General features: G+C 47.0%; 2 protein-coding genes across 2 annotated transcripts in view; one reads left to right on the top strand and one right to left on the bottom strand.

Moving 5' to 3' along the window:
- The window catches only part of LOC137647276 (ubiquinone biosynthesis protein COQ4 homolog, mitochondrial-like), a 30,591-nt gene extending 22,791 nt beyond the window's left edge, over positions 1-7,800 (top strand). Inside the window, exon 2 of the mRNA XM_068380673.1 lies at positions 6,418-7,800. Within this exon, the coding sequence (XP_068236774.1) occupies positions 6,418-7,322 (905 nt within the window). The 3' untranslated portion in view covers positions 7,323-7,800. The remainder of the gene's footprint in view (positions 1-6,417) is intronic.
- Positions 7,801-8,264: 464 nt separating this feature from the next.
- The window catches only part of LOC137647277 (UPF0449 protein C19orf25 homolog), a 37,949-nt gene continuing 26,826 nt past the window's right edge, over positions 8,265-19,387 (bottom strand). The window contains exon 3 of the mRNA XM_068380674.1: positions 8,265-9,365. Coding sequence (XP_068236775.1) covers positions 9,133-9,365 — 233 coding nt within the window. The 3' untranslated portion in view covers positions 8,265-9,132. The remainder of the gene's footprint in view (positions 9,366-19,387) is intronic.

Here is a 19,387-nt window from a genome sequence, read left to right on the forward strand (position 1 = left end):
TGTGGTGTTGTCTGAATTCACCTCCACCACTTTGCCTAGCAGGAGGGACTTGAAGTTCAACAGGGCTAGATGAACTGCTAACAGTTCCTTGCAGTTGATGTGGAGTAATCCTTGTTCCTTGTTCCATACTCCTGAGCATTCCCGTCCGTCCAAGGTCGCACCCCAGCCCGAGTCCGATGCATCTGAGAAGAGATGAAGATTGGGGGTCTGGATGGCCAATGATAGACCCTCCTTGAGAAGGAGATTGTGCTTCCACCACAGGAGAGTGGTCTTCATCTCTTGGTTGATAGGGATAGAGACTGCTTCTAGAGTCGAGCCCTTGTCCCAATGAGCAGCAAGATGGAATTGAAGAGGGCGGAGGTGGAGTCTTCCTAGCTCGACAAACAGGGCCAGTGATGAGAGGGTCCCTGTGAGACTCATCCACTGTCTCACTGAGCAATTGCTCCTCTTCAGCATGCTCATGATGCACTCTAGGGCTTGGTTTATCCTGGGGGCCGATGGAAAAGCCCGAAAACCCTGACTCTGAATCTCCATTCCCAGGTACACAATGGATTGGGAGGGAATGAGTTGAGATTTCTCTATATTGACTAATAGACCTAGGTCTCTGATTAAGTCTAAAGTCCAATTGAGGTTCTCCAGACAACGACGACTCGTGGAGGCTCTCAACAGCCAGTCGTCTAGGTAGAGGGAGGCTCTGATGTTCGATAAGTGTAGGAATTTCGCTACATTCCTCATCAGATGAGTAAAGACCATAGGAGCTGTGCTTAGGCCAAAACACAGGGCTTGGAACTGATAGACAACCTTTCCGAAAACGAATCTCAGGAAAGGTTGGGAGTCTGGATGAATGGGAACGTGAAAGTATGCATCTTTCAAGTCCAACGAGACCATCCAGTCCTCCTGTCTGACCGCTGCTAAGACCGACTTGGTCGTCTCCATCGTGAACGTCTGCTTGGTGACATACTCGTTGAGAGAGCTGACGTCCAGCACCGGTCTCCAACCTCCTGTCTTCTTGGCCACAAGAAAGAGACGGTTGTAGAAGCCCGGGGATTGATGGTCCCGGACTATAACCACTGCCTTCTTCTGCACAAGTAGCGACACCTCCTGTTGCAATGCTAGCCTCTTGTCCTCTTCTTTGTAGTTGGGAGAGAGGTTGATGGGCGATGTGGTCAGAGGTGGTTTGAGGCAGAATGGAATCCTGTAACCGCACCTCAGCCAACTGACAGACTGTGCGTCTGCACCTCTCTTCTCCCAGGCTCGCCAGAAGATCTTGAGTCTGGCTCCTACTGTTGTCTGGAGAATCTGAGAGTCAGTTCTTTCCCTTAGATGTCCTGGATCCTTTCCTAGACTTGCTCCTGTGAGAGTCTGGACGGGAGCTTCCTCGGCTGGGGGCTCTACCACGAAAGGGCGGTATGAACCTCGAAGCCGGGGTATCAGCCACTGGGGAGCGATAAGTCTTGGGGACTGAGGTGGCAACCTTAGACTTACGAGCCGATGAGGCTACAAGATCGTGCGTGTCCTTTTGTATCAGGGCAGCAGACAAGTCCTTAACTAGCTCCTCGGGAAAGAGGAACTTTGAGAGTGGAGCAAAAAGGAGTTGTGACCGTTGGCAAGGTGTAATGCTGGCGGAAAGGAAGGTACACAGTTGTTCCCTTTTCTTCAACACCCCTGATACAAATAACGACGCTAGCTCACCCGATCCATCTCTGATGGCCTTATCCATGCAGGACATTATTAGCATGGCAGAATCTTTGTCCGCAGGAGAGGTTTTCTTGCTGAGGGCTCCCAGGCACCAGTCGAGAAAGTTGAACATTTCAAATGCTCTGAACAACCCTTTCAGAAAATGATCCAGGTCTGAGAAGGTCCAACAAACCTTCGAGCGTCTCATAGCAGTTCTCCGAGGCGAGTCCACCAGACTTGAGAAGTCAGCCTGGGCAGAGGCAGGTACTCCTAAGCCTGGTGCTTCCCCTGTGGCATACCAAACGCAACCTTTCGAAGCGAGCTTCGTTGGAGGGAACATGAAGGAAGTCTTGCCAAGGTGTTGTTTAGACTGCAGCCACTCCCCTAAGATCCTTAAAGCCCTCTTGGAGGATCTAGCTAGGACAAGCTTAGTATAGTTGGACTTAGCTTGTTGTACGCCCAGCGAAAACTCAGATGGTGGAGAGCGGGGAATAGCAGAGACGAAGTGGTCTGGGTAAATCTCCCTGAGTAGAGCCAAGACCTTACGAAAATCAATCGACAATGGAGAAAGCTTAGATTCGTCCACGTCTGATGAGGGATCAAGGTGTGCCTCCTCATCATCCGACACCTCATCAGCAGAGGGTAGCGAAGCGATCGGACCAGAATGCTGAACCGCAGAGTCAGAACGGGTAGGAACAATAACAGTGGTTTCCTCTTCCAGTAACTGTTGAGGGAAAACCTGAGGCTCAGACTGCAAAGGCTGAACAACAGACGAAGCAGAAGGCAGGCGCATGGGTGAAGGAGGTTGACTCCTAGCAAGAGAGGTTGAACCCAAGGATTGTACAAGCTGAGCGGAGGACGGAGGCGGAGTAGTCCGTTCCTGTTCCTGTGAGATGAGCGGAGCATGATGAGGTTGAGGCTGCGCAGAACAAGGTAAAGTTCTCGCAAGCTGAGGCTCCTGAGGCGCAAGTCCAGGGTGTAGAGGAGCTTGCCTTGAGGAGGGTTGAGCTCGCTGCAGCGATGGCTGAGCAGACAGACTCACGGAGGGGAGAGGTTGTTGTACCCCAACCGAGAGTTGCACCACTGGTGGAGCAGCAAGGGGAGGCGGAGGAAGAGTGGAATAACTCTCCTGATCCCAAAGCAAAGGTTGCCTTAAAGAAGGCTGAGGCTGAACACCACTGGGAACAGCGAACTCCGAAAGTGGCTCAACATCGTACGCCTGGCAGATGGTGCTGCGACCAGGCGGAGCAAGTGCAGGCGGGGCGAGCACAGGCGGAGCGAGAACAGGCGGAGGGAGTGTAGGCGGAGGAGGAGGTGCAACACTCTCGGCCCGACACTCACGCATCAAGTCCGAAAGCTGAGCTTGCATGGACTGAAGCAGGGTCCACTTGGGATCGGCAGAAACGATAACAGACTGAGGTAAAGTCACAGTCGGGCTCTGTTTTGGCAGAACCTTACTCCTCTTGGGCGGAGTACAGTCGACAGATGACTGAGGCGAGTCAGAGCTGAGCCAATGACTGCAACCTGGCTGAGCACTCGCGGACTGGACTCTACGTTTAAGCGGTCTCGAGACCTGAGACCAACGTTTCTTTCCTGCTAGTTGATCAGCGGACGAGAATAAGACGGGCTCAATCGTCTGCAGGTGGGAGTGACGGTCTAAGGAAGACACGCCCGCAACCACCGAGGATAGTTCTGTGCGCCTAACAAGGCCTGTCGAACCCTTAAGCCCTTCGACATTGCTTCTCCCCTGGGCATGGGAGCTTGCAAGAGGTCCCGGACTGGGAGGACGACTGGCTCGCACAGAAAAATCCTCACGCACCACACTGGCACCACTAGCACTTGGCACTGCACCGACACTAGCACTCGTCACAGCACTGGCACTAATTCCACCCACTGCACTCTTGACCTTCAGTTCTTTAACTTCGGCCATCAGAGACTTATGGTCACTTACCACTGATTCTACTTTATCGCCTAAAGCCTGAATAGCACGCAAAACAACTGACATATCAGGCGGAGGGCACACAGTAGGTTCGGGGGTAGCCACTACAGGGGTAGGAAAAGGAAGGGGATCATGAGGTGAGGAAAACATAGAAGAGTGAGAAGAACTTCTCCTAACTCTACCTCTCTCTAACTTAGATGAATATTTTAAAAGACGGACAAATTCCAATTCCGAAAGTCCGGCGCATTCCTCACATCGATTTTCTAATAGACAGGGCCTGTCCCTACAGTCAGAACAAGCGGTGTGAGGATCTACCGAGGCCTTCGGAATACGCCTATTGCAAGACCTACATCGTCTATGGGAGGGGGCTTGCGAAACGTCAGACATCTTGTTTCAAAGAGTTAGTCAAAGGGTGATCCAAAAACAAGCAAAATTCGTTAACCGTTATATCAGTATTATATAAAAGCTATCTAGCTAATATAAGAAGGATTCCAGTAAAGCGACAGCCGTTAATCTGAGAGAATACTTCACCAAATATCCGTGAATAAACTCGAAGACCATAAGCGTATCCCAGAACGTCTAGCCGGAAGCACGACAGAGGAATAATTGAGGAGGTGTCAACAACAAATGATTGAGTACCTGGCCACAGGTGGCGCTGGTAAGTACACCCCCTTCTAGTATTGTGATAGCTGGCGTATCCCTCCATAGAATTCTGTCGGGCAACGGAGTTGACAGCTACATGATTATCGGGTAAGTTTAATATTGAAAATTAGATGTTTCTTCTGCCAAACCCTTGCAATTCTGCATCCCTATTCACTCTTTTAGTCATCCAGATTGCAAGGTAGAAGACCAACCAGGTAGTATGGATCCTTATATCCCTCCTCTCACTAAAGCAGAGCAAGCACTCTTAAGCAACATAATTTTTAATTTGGAAGTTGGCATTTCATTTTGTTGATTCTCTTGAAGCTAGTCATTTGCATTATGTTCCATGTGATAACGCATTTTCATTCTCTTGCAAGCTCGGCCCCTAACTCATCATGGGTTTACATTAGTTTGATAAATACTAACACCCGTGCCTTAAATTTTATTGTGCGTTATTTACATTCAGTGAAGAAATATAGTAAAAAAGTAATAAAAGACTAATAAACAAATAATCCATCGCTATTACGCTGGGAAGGTCGTTACATATACTATGCATTTTGCCCCTTAACCTCAATATATGCTCAGCACTAAGATGCCAGTTGTAAACGATGGCTTTATGAGTGAAGTGTCAAGTAAGATCTTAATAGATAAAACCATACATAACTTGTCTTTTTTGTCAAAGTATTGGAAAAGTTTATAATTTTCAGTTTTTATTTACAAATATGACACTGAAATGTGAATATTACACCATTTTAATCCAAATCCGGTTTATTTTACATATAGCTGTAATTTTTTATAGCAGTAAATGGGTATACAGTTTGAATAACGACATAGCCTAGTCCAAGAGGGCTTATGCTAATTTTATATCTCGATGTATGATGCGACCTCCTTAAATTTAGCTTCAAAATTAGTCTTCAAAGCTCACATGTTACGCGAGTATATACGGTACTTATGATCTTGTAGCAAAGGCAAGGCATGGCAAGTCTGGCAAAACACATAAGCTGGGATGATGCGGGAGATGTACATGATAGAAGAGACAGAGCAAGAGTGAGGGCTGTGTGGCCAAGTCAGCTCAGCAAGAGCTGGAATGAGCTGGGCGGAAAAAGGGGGAAGTGGCGCAAAGCAAGCCCAGTGCAAAATAGCTCGTGCTATTTGAAATTGACGCACTGCGAGATTTTTTATTGCGAATATCTGATTTTTTATTTAATAGGTATTACGTTCTCTGTGTCACAATCTAGTGAGACCGCAAAGTATAAACCAGCATAAAGCATGGACTGACTGTATAGGTAAATGTCAGGATGAGGAGACTGGACACTTACTACATGTTTCTTTTTTCATCACATCCCCAATATTAGAACTGCTTCCCCATTGAACCAAGTATCTGTAAGGTCTGAACATAAAAATTATGCATCATTTCAAAATATTGTAAAAAAATGTTGATAGGACATTTAAAGTGAAAAGATTCCCACTTAGATTTAGATTTAAAGTTAAAATTTGCCATCTGAAGTTATAATACACAAAACCCTAGTTATTAAATAACTTGGTACTTGATTGTCTGGATCAGTGGTCTGTTATGCACTGAAAAATGCTAAATACTGTGATTTGGCAGAATTTTTAATAGAGTACAGGATATCTCAAGATTAGACCAAACTGTAGAAATGATTAACTGATGGCACATTATTGGGCAGTATGGTTATTCTTAAGCAACAAGAGGAATGTTTAAGAGTTATCTTCAAAGATATTTGGAATATTCCATTAGCATTTTAGGAGGTTATTAAATTGTTTTCCCTTTTTGTTGTGGAAGGGGGCATCCAAAAGAATACAGTACAGGGGAAGAGTAATTAGCTGGCCATGAGTATGGATCAATGGGATGTAGGTCAGACTTGTTTAGTCAAGGCTTGCAGTACTTATACAAGATATCATTTTTTCCACCTTCCACTCTCAGATCACCTGACAGGTAAAAGGCAAACTATATATCATGATAGAGAATATCTTTTTGGTAACAATTTAAATTTGTCTATTGGTAGTTTTTTTTTAAATTTAAACTTTCTTTACTGATGAATTTTATATATTGTACTGTAAGGGTATTTATTTATTCTTTTAATCTGTATTTAATATGATTTAAATATGAAGCTAATTACTTATTTATTTTTTTACAGGACTACGAAGGGTGAGTTTGTATTATGGCAATGCATCTAAAGGCACAGAACAAGCTTTTAACAATACAAAGGTCGCAGAAGAAACAAGGAACATACCCATTAAATACCAACCGTCCAGCGGAAGTTTCATTTTAGACACCATAAGGTATGCAACATCATCAGGAAGAGTAGATTCAACATTCAAGCCTCCTCCAAAAATAATTATTGATGTAAATGAAGAGAAACCTCCTCCTCTATATAAATACCACATACCAACAAATGCTTTTCAGAAAGTAATCTTATCTGTAGGCGCTGCTACTGCGGCAATCTTAGACCCTCGTCGTGCTGACATGGTTGCAGTTTTAGGTGAAACAACTGGTTACGATGCACTTTCAAAACTTTTTTCAAAGATGATTCAAGATACCGAAGGACAGAAAATTTTACTTGATAAACCTAGAATCAACAGTTCTTTATTGGATTTAAATGAACTTTCCAGACTTCCCGAAGGAACTCTGGGACATGCGTATATTAAATTTTTGGATGACAATCAAGTCACTCCTGACTCGAGACTCCCTGTGCAGTTCGTAGACGATCCTGAGTTAGCCTACATTATGCAGAGGTACCGTGAGGCTCATGATCTATTTCATACGGTTCTTGGAATGCCAACTAACATGTTGGGTGAAGTGACAGTTAAATGGGTTGAGGGGATCCAAACTGGATTACCAATGTGTGTAGGTGGAGCTATATTCGGTCCTTTACGTTTCAAGCCTAAACAACGCCAGAAGTATCTCTCCACTTACCTTCCTTGGGCAATTAGAGTTGGAAAATCTTCAAAGCTATTGATGAATGTTTATTTTGAAAAAAGATGGGATCAATCATTGGCAGAGTTGCGACAGGAATTAGGCATTGAAGAACCCCCTATATAGGACTTCCTGCATAAAATTCTATTGTTTACTTAGTATCATAATGTACTGTATATATTGTAAATTGAAGTTACAAAGTCATTAGAGATTTTATTTTCTAGTTTTCCGAGAAACTGGCTTTTTCATTTGTAAAAGAAATATTTACTCTAGATGAATTTCATTTGCTAGAACATTATGCAGTACAGTAAGAAGCTTATTCTATGTTGCTTGGTCATTAGGTGTCAATTATATTTCAGTGAATACAGTATAACAAAAATGTCAAAGATGAAGATAGTCATTGGTACAAGCAAGTGGTTACAATATTTCGCTTTTGAAAAGGAGAGTAAAGACATGTACAGTGGCAGACTCCTTTATTTGCCATTTACTTTGAAATCGTAATTTGAATATTAATATAAAATGGAATTAGTATGTTTGTTTGTACTTTTATTTCAAAATTAATCCATTATCTAAACATAGCCAGTATATATCACGGGTTGCTGAGAGCATTATGTTATTAAACTGAAATAAACTTTATTACTAACTAATAAGATGTTTTTTATTTTATGAAAACTATCCCCAAAAGAGATACAGTATTTTATGTCTTTACAGACAAATACTGGTTGGTTAGCTTTAAAAGATATATAGAATTTTGGTCATATGGCCTAGTGCTGGGCCTTGGGAGGTCATTCATACCAAGGTGTAATGGTTGGAAGGCTAAAAAGTCAGTGAAATTAGGGTCCAAGAAAATGTTGCAGACCCTTCAGTAATGCTTATAACGCACTGACAGCATTACTCCCCTTGGGAGTACTGGCTGGTTTGTGACTTTGTCTACTATACATCTCTTTTGCAGATGATTCTTGATTCAACTGCTTTTTCCGAGAATGTAATTGTTATTTAGGTAAAATTTGGCTGCTTTTCATAAATAATATTGGTTACATTTATGATAGGAATAAGAAATACCTACTCTATTAAGAAAATAATCATGTTAATAATTGTGCTACAAACTTACTAATAACTAAAAGGTCAGGAATAATTGATAAAATGTACTGCACCATCTTTCATTTCTAAAATGAACCATTTGACAGGTTATCAAGATAGGTCTTTGCATATGAAATATAACCATACATTTAAATCCTTTCTCATGCTGCACTAATGTGGTTTGCAGTATATGCACAAAGTATGAATGAATGAGCATATTGCTTATAAACAAAACCCATGATTCTAAGCACGATACTCTCTAAAAATTACTTACAAAGCTACAAGTTATTTAATGAAGGAGAATCTAGATAATAAAAATAAATGTACCTAAGAAAGCAAAGAAATTCTCATGCAGTACAGTAGTACTGTAATTGATTGGTTTTCTAACAAGGGACCTCAACTGCTTTGTACCAAAGAAGAGCATTGTATGCTGTGTCTGAATTACAGTACAACACTATAAAATCATAGCTTTCTTAAGACCTGAACTGCTCATATTGCATTCACTCAAATCATTGCTATGAATGGCATCCTACTGCAAATGGAGTGGATTAAATCCAGTCCTATAAATAACATTTGGACTTAGATGAAAACACATGGGTGTTGTACCGGTAGTTATTTTCTGAGTTTTCATAAGAAAATTACTACTCTATATAACTTTAATAACGCTTAGTAAAACCAAGTTTCAGTTGTGTGTGATTACACTTCATTTGATAATGTGCACTTGAAGTGTTAACTCAAAGAGCACATGCCCCTACGTAAAGTGTCAAGAAAATGTAGTATAGCATCTTTATATGGTCAATAAATATAAAACTTTACAAAGAAGTTTAAAACACTAAAAAGGTTTGGGTTGCACTTACTATACTCTATTTTCATAGGCATCAATTGCAACTAAAGCTTGCTTTTTCACACTTTCAACAGTTTTTTTCAAGTTGTCTGTTACCTCTCTTAATTTTTCTTTCTTTTCTTGCAATAGTGCCATATTTTCTATAATTTCATCATTCATCACAATAAATTCCTTGGCTTGCTGGAATAACTCTTCTTCGCTCAAGTCCTCATTACTTTTCTCCGGATCTTGGACATCTGTAGTGCCTGGTAAAAAAAGTATAATACTGTATCTTAGTTTAAATGACAACATATATATGTTTTATTACTACAAAGAAATTGGTTGCATATACTGTACAAACAAAGAGAAAGTCATTACAAATCACTATCAAGATATTAAGTAATTACAAAAACCAGCTGTTGAAAATGAACTCTAGATAATCACATATTTGTAAAATGAATCTACTGACAACATACTACATGTTTTTATACCAAAAAATTGACAAATTCGTAGATAATTTGCATTTTTCCTAACTATACAAACCTTAGCTATTTATTAGAGGTATTACTTTCGGCATAGCTGAAATGATGAGCCATGAAAGTTTAGCAAGGGTTAACTACCCCCACCGCTAGTTAGCGGGGGGGTAGGGGGGGTAGCTTGCTACCGCTCCCACTCACACCTGTGATTTAGCTCACTTTGCTTGGAGGTAGGACTTCAAGGGGGATAGGGCTGTCGGGCAAGTTTGTATAAATAGCTAAGGTTTCTATAGTTAGGAAAAATACAAATTATCTACGAATTTGTCATTTGTTCCGTAACTGGAATACAAACCACGCTATTTATTAGGGGTGATTCACCTATTAGGAAGGGTGGACGTCCCTGCCAATCTGGCTTTTGACTTTACCCGGGGGTTCCTAATCTGAGTATGTCAGTACTCAAAAATAAGGAGTCCCTGCACCTCGCTAAAACCTTGCTACGCAAGGTCCACGGCCTACGCAAGCTGTGTGTTGAGATATATAGAAGTGTGACCGTCCAGGCAAAGTTATTCCGAGTCTTTTAGAAGGAAAAACTGTTGTAACCAAGACCTTCCCAATACCACCCCCCCAGGGTATGGGGACGCAACAGTATTAGTTTTAATACTAGGTACACAAGGGAGCATGGTTTACCTGCAATGGTTTGAGGTCAGCTTGTGCAGAGAACCCAGAATGCTGCTTTCCCTGAGAGAGGGGAGGATGAAGAAAAGAATAAGAGCCAGTCAAACCTTTTCATTTACGCAGACTAAAACCGGGTAACAACGCCCTCAACCTTCTGCTACTTGTCCAATAAGGAGCTTGAGGTCTTAAACCAGATGTTGTGCAGCCACCACAGGACCGATAGAAAACGTATCAAGTCTCCTGTGGGTCACGTCTTGCAGGAAGTGGAATGTGAGCGTAGTTTGACGTTTCCACACCCCAGCCTGAAGAACCTGCGTCACTGAGAAGTTTCTCTTGAATGCCAGGGACATAGCTATGCCCCTAACATCATGAGCTCTGGGGCGACGTGAAGGAGGATGGTCTGGATTCAGAGCATGGTCTATGACCTTGCGAATCCATGCTGATACTGTATTGTGTTCTTGGTGACCCTCCTCTTGGTCCTTCCTGTGCTGACGAAGAGTGCAGGCACACGAGGACGGGCTGCAGCTGTTCTTTTAAAGTACAGCCTCAAACTCCTCACTGGACAGAGTAAGAGATGATCAGGGTCATCTGTTACAGAACGAAGACTCGAAATCCAGGAGTCGAATCGTGGATCCGCTACTCCCGGGTTCTGAGTCTTGGCAATTAACTCAGGGACGAATCTGAACGTTACCTCTCCCCATCCCCTTGAATGGGCAATGTCGTATGAGAGACCATGAAGTTCACTGACTCGTTTAGCCGAAGCCAAAGCTAGCAGGAACACCGTCTTCCAAGTTAGGTGGCGATCTCTTGCCTGGCATAATGGTTCATAGGGAGGTCTCTTAAGAGACCTGAGAACTCGAACCACATTCCATGGGGGAGGTCTCACTTCAGATTGAGGACAGGTAAGTTCATAACTCCGTATGAGTAAGGAAAGTTCTAGCGATGAAGAAATGTCCATTCCTTTCAGTCTAAAGGCGAGGCTTAAGGCTGAGAAATAGCCTTTTACCGCCGAGACTGACAGGCGCATTTCTTCACGCAAATATACGAGTAACTCCACTATTGCTGGAATAGTGGCATCGAGAGGAGAGATACCCCTCACGACACCAACCACAGATTTTCCACTTTGCCTGGTAGACTGCAGCTGATGACTTTCGCAGGTGTCCAGACATCCTGACCGCAACTTATTGCGAAAATCTTCTCTGAGAGAGGAGATGCTGGATAGTCTCCAGGCATGTAAGTCGTAGCGAAGCTACGGCTTTGTGGAATATGTTGGCATGTGGTTGTTTGAGTAGATCGTGTCGTGGAGGGAGTTCTCTTGGTGGCTACGTTAGGAGTTGCAGAAAGTCCGGAAACCATTCTGCGTGATGCCATAGCGGAGCTATGAGGGTCATTGAAAGGTTGACCGATGTTCTGGTCTTGTTGAGTACCCTCCTCATCAGACAGAATGGGGGAAAGGCATAAACGTCGATGTTGTCCCACCATTGTTGGAATGCATCTTGCCAGAGAGCCTTGGGGTCTGGGACTGGGGAGCAATACAACGGGAGCCTGAAGTTCAGGGCCGTTGCAAAGAGGTCCACTGTCGGAGAACCCCACAAAGTCAGGACTTTGTTGGCTACTAGATGATCCAAAGACCACTCGGTACTCACTATCTGAGATGCTCTGCTCAGGTTGTCGGCGAGCACATTCCTTTTGCCAGGAATGAAGTGTGCCGATAGTGGTATCGAGTGGATCTCGGCCCATCTCAGTATCTCTACTGCTAGATGGGATAGGTGCTGCAAAAAAGTACCTTCTTGCTTGTTGATGTAAGCCACTACTGTGGTGTTGTCACTCATCACCACCAATGAGTGGCCCGTCAGGAACTGTTGGAACTGTTGAAGGGCCAGAAAGACGGCCTTAATCTCTTAGGAGATTTATGTGGAGGTACTCTTCTGACTCTGACCAGATGCCTGAGGTCGTGTGGTGCAGCACGCAGGCCCCCACCCTTTTTTTAAAGCGTCTGAGAACAGCATCAATTCCGGGGGGAGGACGAGAAGATCCACTCCCTTTCGTAGATTCTCGTCTGCCACCTACAACTCGAGGTCCGTCAGTTCCGCTGATCCCATGGGGATCCGGATGTAAGGGGATCTCATCCTGAGGCAACCATTGGGAACTAGACGGGCCAGTGATGAAAGGTGACTGAGGAGACGTAACCACGTCTGGGCTGGAAGTTCTTCTCCTCTGAGGAAGGGTCTGGTGACCTTCCTCAGCCTTGCTATTCTGTCATCTGATGGGAAGACTTTGTGGAGATTGGTGTCTATTATCATGCCTGTGTATACCAGTCTTTGTGTAGGAAGCAGGGATGACTTCTCGAGATTTACCATGATCCCCAGATCCTGGCAAAGTCTCAGAAGTTTGTCTCGGTGTTGAAGAAGGGTTGACACCGAGTCTGCTAGGATTAGCCAGTCGTCCAGATAGCAGAGAAGACAGATGACAATCCTGTGTGCCCAAGATGACACTAGGGCGAACACTCTGGTGAAAACTTGAGGCGCTGTGGAAAGACCGAAGCACAGCACCTTGAACTGGTATTTCCTGTTGTCTAGTCTGAATCTTAAGTACTTCCTTGAAGACGGAAGGACTGGGATCTTGAAGTACGCGTCCTTTAGGTCCAGTGTACACATGAAGTCCTGTGGTCTTACCGCTAGTCTGACCGTGTCTGCCATCTCCATGCTGAACGGAGTTTGCTTGACAAACTTGTTCAGGGCCGAGAGGTCAATGACTGGTCTCCAGCCTCCAGACGCCCTTCTCACAAGAAAGAGTCGACTGAAGAAGCCTAGGGACCCATCGAGGACCTCCTGGGGAGCGCCCTTCGTCAACAGGATCCGGACTTCTGCCCGAAGGGCCGGACCTTTTGCTGATCCCATGGCAAAGGAGTCTATCGACACTGGATTCTTGGTCAGGGGAGGGAGAGATGTTATGAACGGGACGCGATACCCTAGAAGAATCATGGAGATTGTCCAGGGTTCGGCCCCGAGTTGCTTCCACCTGTCCGAGCAACTTTGTAGGCATCCCCCCACTGGTGGAGAAGCAGGGGGAGTACCTATCCTAGCGTTTGCGGCCTCGGCTGCTCCCTCTAGGATTCTTCCCTCCCCTGGAGGACTTAGTGCCTTTCCTGTCCTTGGCAGGAAAGAGCTTCTTAGACACCATTGTCTTCACTGCTGATTTGGTCGTCGTGGTCTTGGTTGGACGGGGCTGCTGAGGAGCTAGAGGTTTATAGGGCTTGGATGTCAAAGCCCTATGGAGGAGGAAGTCCTGATACGAATTCCTCCATCTATCAGCAGCATGTTCCACGTCCTTAGGCTCAAACAGGTGGGCTCCCTCTAGAGAGAAATGTCTGAGCCTAGCTATCTCGACGTTGGGGACTTGTTGGTGGAATCTCTCTGACACTGCGTCTCGACGTTTCAAGATGGTATTCGCCCACAAGTTCGAAACTTGGTAGGCGAGAAACTCGATCGTGCGATTGCCCGAGAGAAGGAAAGTCTCCATTGCCTTCCTGGTACATTCCTTGGAGAAATCCTCAGTTCGCACCAGGATTCCCAAGGTCCCTTACCAGATATCCAGCCACGAAGTAGCCTGCATAGCATACTTCATGACCTTTTCCTGATTAAGGATCTTGGCCACCAAGAACGAGACCTGCTAGCTGGAGTCTCTCTCTCTAGAGAGACTTCGTTAGTGAGCTCTTCCAAAGACTGGTGGAGAGGAAGAGCTGGACTGGGCTCCTCCAGGCTCTCGAAGTACCTCCTCTGTTGGACACGAGAGGTGGGAGGAGCTTGTTGGTAGAGCCGGAACGTTGGGAGGAGGCATACTCGGAGAGCTGTAGGGCGATCTTAGCCCTGGCACCCTTCAACCCTTGAGACCAAGGCAGGGCTGCACTGGTCTTTGAGGGCTTCTGGGTGCCAAAGACACGGTCTAAGACCATGTCCTTGCTCTCCCAAGGGGGGATCTCTGGGCTAGTGAACCCGTTGAGAACCTCTATAAGAGTCAGGACCTGCCAGAATGCATGTTCTGACTCTTTTTGCTCTCCTTCCGACGTTGGACTTGCAGCGAAGTCTCCATCTTCCAACCCCGAGAGCTCTTTCCGGGGTGGGTCGCGGACATCCCTTGAGTGGCTGGCTGTCTCCGTCTTCGTTTTCCTCGTAAAGGACTTTGGCAAAGTCTTGGAGTCTTTAGGCTCCTTCTAAGGAAGGAGGTAGGACTCCAACATCGAAGGCCTGGATGTCGTGTCCTTCCTGATCTCTGATAGGGAACTCTCTGCGTGAGGGGAGGCTTCCTCCGACGGTGGAATGGAGGAGGTCCTTTCCCCACGCGACTCCCTTGGCAAAGGTGAGGTGAGAGAGTATCCCGGGAAAGATACAGGCGGGACTAGCCTTGATGGCCTGACCAGAGTCAGTTTTACCCTCGAGGAAATGACCACGTCAGAGTCTCCTCTTTTCCTCTTCAGGGGGTGGGAAGAAGCCATGGTTCTGTGTCGAGAGTCTGGAGCTATAGGCTGCTCCGATGAGCGGCCAGACAGGGCAAGATTTAAGGCCTGCGCTACAGCTCTGACTAAGGCACTGACTGAACCATGGCTGATGACTGACCGATACACTGTCAGACAGATCCCCTGAATCCCTGCGAGGAGTTTCCTTTAAAGGTGGATCCGCCTTAGAAGGAGGCAGTTTGGGGATCCTGAACCCCTCTGCAGAAGCCTGTTCCCCTTTTCCCAATGGGCATTCTGAAAGGCGTTTGCGGGGAGGGGAGTGAGGCGATGGTGACCTGACCGAGTGCAGTGCTGGCGCGCGGACGAGTGTTGGTGCGGGAGAGTGCTGGCGCGTGGGCGAGGGTGCAGGCGAGATCTGGCGCGCAGGAGAGATATGGCGCGTACGCATGGGCAAAGGATGGCGCTCGCGCGTAGGCGAATAATGGCGCATGCGCACAGGGGAGTGATGGCGCGTAGGAGAGCGCTGGTGCGCATGAGAATGCTGGTGCGCAGAAGCTCGATGATGCGCAGGCGACTGTTGATGCGGGGGAGAGCGCTAGCGCGCACGAGAGTGTTGGCGCGCAGGAGAGCGCTGGTGCGCAGGAGAGTACTGGCGCGTGGGCGCATGTTGCAGCTGCCGTCAATGAGGGTGAGCAGGTGAAGGGGCGCGCCAAACATTGTAGAGCGCTGACGAGCAGGCTGGTGCTGACAGGCTGCTGGTGCACTGCAGGAGGTTGGCAAGTTGAAGGGCGATGGTGCGCAGCTGCGCACTTCGGTAAGGCCTCAAGAGGCTTTACTGGGAACAGGAACGGTGATGGAAAGTTGGCAGGTCTGTTGGATGGTTGATCAGGAACCGGGATGTACCCTTTGGAAGGGCGAGCATCCACCGATGGAGATCACGAACCATCTGCAGAGAGGTCCAGGACTGAAGTCAGAGGACTAGTAACAGGTCCAGGCACGGTCGAAGGTCGAGGGCCAGAAGATGACTGCAGCGGAGACTCCTCTGCAGGTGAAGGCTGCGACAACGAAGCAGAAGAGCCGATGGTGAAGGGAGACTTCTAAGGCAAAGTGGAAGGCGAGCTTTTCGACGAAGACGCCCTCTAGGGGTCGTTGGATCAGCAAGCTGACCGTACGCCGCAGCAGTCTTCCGAAGAGGAGTCTCTATGAGTGAACTCCCTCGAGGGGGAGAAACACTCACAGGAGAGACAGATGTTGAACTTAGTTTCCCCCTCGAAGGATGATCAGGAACGGGGGAACCAAGTCGGCAGCGACAGCTGGAGAGTCTCGAGGAGCAGAGGAGTCGGACGAGATCATAGGCGACACCTCTGACATCACAACGTCGACAAGGGCCAGAGGATCTACCTCTGATGGCGACGATGACTGCTACACTCTAGCACCCTTGCGGATGATTTGCAGCAATGCGTCCTTGGAGGGCGGACCCCGAGAGCCCAAGGACAACCAAACCTGTAATAAGGAAGTTAGTGACAAGGCCTCACCCGGGGGGAGAGGTGGGGCAGCTTCGCTAGGGGAAGCAACACCATCTCTCGAGAACCGAGGTTGGCCGATATTAAATTGGTCTACGCAACTACTCGACGGTCTCTTGGAAGAGACAGAACGAGTAGGAGCTTCGGAGGAGGGTTGGGAGACGGAAGAAGAGGCCTTGGGTTTTTCTCCCTTCGAAGGAACCTTCGAAGGAGAAATATCCCGTTTAGACTTCTTCCGCCATCGCCCAAACCTCTCCCACTGGTAGGAAGACCACTCCCTTCACTCACTACACTTATTATTACAATCACACCGTTGACCTCTGTCGGTGGGACAAAGGGTGTGGGGATCGGTCTCCACCGCCGATATAAAGGTTCCACAGGGCCGGCCGGTGAGTCCAGGGCAGGTGTGCATGGATGCAGAAGTCAACTCACAAACACACACTGATTGACTGGGGCGTCTCCATCTTAAATGGAGTTTGTTGAACAACCTCGTTCAGGGTTGAGAGGTTGATGACTCGTCTCCAGCCTCCAGACGCCTTTTCTACCAGAAATAACCGACTGTAGAAGCCTGGAGACCCGTCCAGGACTTCAGCCCAAAGGGCCTATTCCTTCACAGATCCCTTCCGGTCAGAATCTGACATTGTCGGATGGAGAGTCAAAGGAGGACGAGAGGGCGTGCATGGAAAAGGACCAAGGCTCAGCCCCATGGAGCATCCACCTCTGCCAAGTGCTCTTCAGGTATCCCCCACTACAGGACTGGTCGGGATAATGCCCTCCCTGGCGGGAACGTCTACGTTTCCTTCTCTTACCTCCTCTGCCCATCTTCGAGCCCTTAAAGCTGTTTGGAACCTCAAGGCTGTGCTGACTGCTTCTTTGGGTGAGAGCTTTTCTTCGAACCCTGGTGCTTCATCAGAGACAACCTCTGTGATGGCAGACCAGGGAGTAAGGACGTGAAGTCAGTATGGAGGAGGGAGTCCTGGCTTGCCTTCCTCCATCTGTCAGCCACTGCCTCAATATCCTTGACATCAAAGAGGGAGGGACCGTCCATTGAGGAGTTGCGCAACTCCATCGCCTCTCTCCTCGGCACCCGCAGTTGGAATTTTGAGATCACAGCGTCGCATCACCTGAAAATCCAGGTGACCCACAGGTAGACGATGTTCTGCATTAGAAACTCCAGTATCCTAGCTCCTGAGAGGAGGAAAGCTGACATAGCCTCCCTCTTCTGGAGAGTAGAGAAGTCCTTGTTGTTAACGAGGTAGCCTACTGTCTCCAACCAAGCAATGAAACAGATTACAGTACAAAGAACATTTTGCAATCCATTCCATGTTTACTGTTGGCAGTGTAAGCTGCAGAGAAGCGCATTGGCAAAGTCACCAGTTTGTCCAGTGAAGAGTTCTGAGTAAGAGCCAGAATCACCGGATCCAAGGGTAGAGGAGATAGATTGTCCTCTACTATCTCATTATATTTCCTCTGCCATACGTACGGAGGAGGAAGTGATCGAGGAGTTCACAGACCGGAGGGAATGTGATGCTCCCGAAACCTGAGCAAAAGCCTCTGCCGCCTTAACCCTCCCTGACCAAGGTAAGGCCACCCTAGTATGGTGGGCCTCGACATATCATAGAAGAGATCCAGGACCTTGTCCTTTCCCTCCGCTGGAAATTGATCTGGTTCCTCTAGTGAGTTGACCTTTCTCATGAAGAAGAGAACTTGCTGAAAGAGATGGTCTGCATCTACAGAAGAGATATTGGAGCTGGCGGACGCCGACAATACACCATTAGTGTGTTCCGAACCATTGTCGAAGGGTTCCTCCTCTTCCAAGTTAGCACCCATAGCTGCCTGGGGAGGGTTCAAGTCGTTAACAGAGTTCCTTCTTGCAGAGGAGTCAGCTCTCGCTGGAGGGCCGCTGTGTTCTGATCTTACGGAAATGGACTCTGCGGTCAACTTACTTTTCACCCCAATGTTGACGCTCAGCCTCAGCCATAGAATGCCAATTCTTGGGGCTGGTCTTTGCTCACGGTCGGGTGATAAAATCTGCAAGAAGGGAGGATCTCTCCTTCCTCTATGCCTCCTTAGGGCTTGTACCTTAGGAGGAAGTGGGAGGAGCACTGCTACTGCAGGAAAGCTCGGGCCGGTCTAGCACTAAAGGCTGTTGCCTATAGTTGTCCGTGAACAAGATCTCCCTAAGAGTTGTCGATCCCCTGCTAATTCAAGATTGAACTGTATCCCCCAATGGGGGACTGTTTGCCTCTGATTCCATTTCCTCCTTTGCAAGATGATGGGAACTACCCCCAGCTTCTCCCAGATAGGGTCCTGGCCAGTGGAAGCCTTGGTAGTCAGGTACCTCTGATACCTTGTGGACTCCTGAGGAGAAGAAGGTCTGGGGCAGCACAAGGAGGAACTTGGCGAGCAACACTGCTAAGCTTGGGATCAGTAGGACCTTCATTCCCCAAGAAGGAATTCGAAACCTCCAAAGGGAAAGATGGAATATCCGGGGGTGGAACAGGTGGAGGAAGATTGGCTGGTACAGCGAGCCTATGCTTCACTGCTTGAACAAGGTACAAGAACCGTGGTGTGTCTATCGAAAACGGAAACGTTCCTAGTGTAGTACCACGAGACTGTTTCCTCGACTTGGATGCGAGTGGCAAGGAATGGGAAGGCACGAGAGGACATTGACTAGTGCTCTTCCCTATGCTCAGCTTCTCTAGGGAAGCAGGTGTCGTCAGCATGAATAACCGAACGATCAGTCTGAGCAGGTGAAGCTACCTTACCTTGTAAGGGAACACGTTCCTCTTGTAGGGTAGACCGATGGCGAGGTGAGCGCTGGCAAGACAGAACCTGGCAAGACAAAAGCTGATAAGCTGGGCCAGTGCACACACCTTTCTCAGCATGCACAGATAAGGTATACTGTAATCTACTTGCATGTAGTGCACAGAGCAAGCTAGTAAAGCAGAGCTGACCTGTGCATAAGTCAAAGCTTCTTACGCTTGCGATTCAAGATGGTAAGACTCGCTATAGTGAGCAATGCGCTTATTAGAGGTAGAGGGCATACATCTAGTAGGCACTCTAGCTCGCCTGCCCACCTCGCTAGGTGATAGGGTGTGCAACGCTGCACGAGACTCGTCTGCTAGACTAAGGGTAGCAAGTTTCTTTGCTACTGC

The sequence above is a fragment of the Palaemon carinicauda genome, chromosome 9, assembly GCF_036898095.1.
Source record: "Palaemon carinicauda isolate YSFRI2023 chromosome 9, ASM3689809v2, whole genome shotgun sequence".
NCBI lineage: Eukaryota > Metazoa > Arthropoda > Malacostraca > Decapoda > Palaemonidae > Palaemon > Palaemon carinicauda.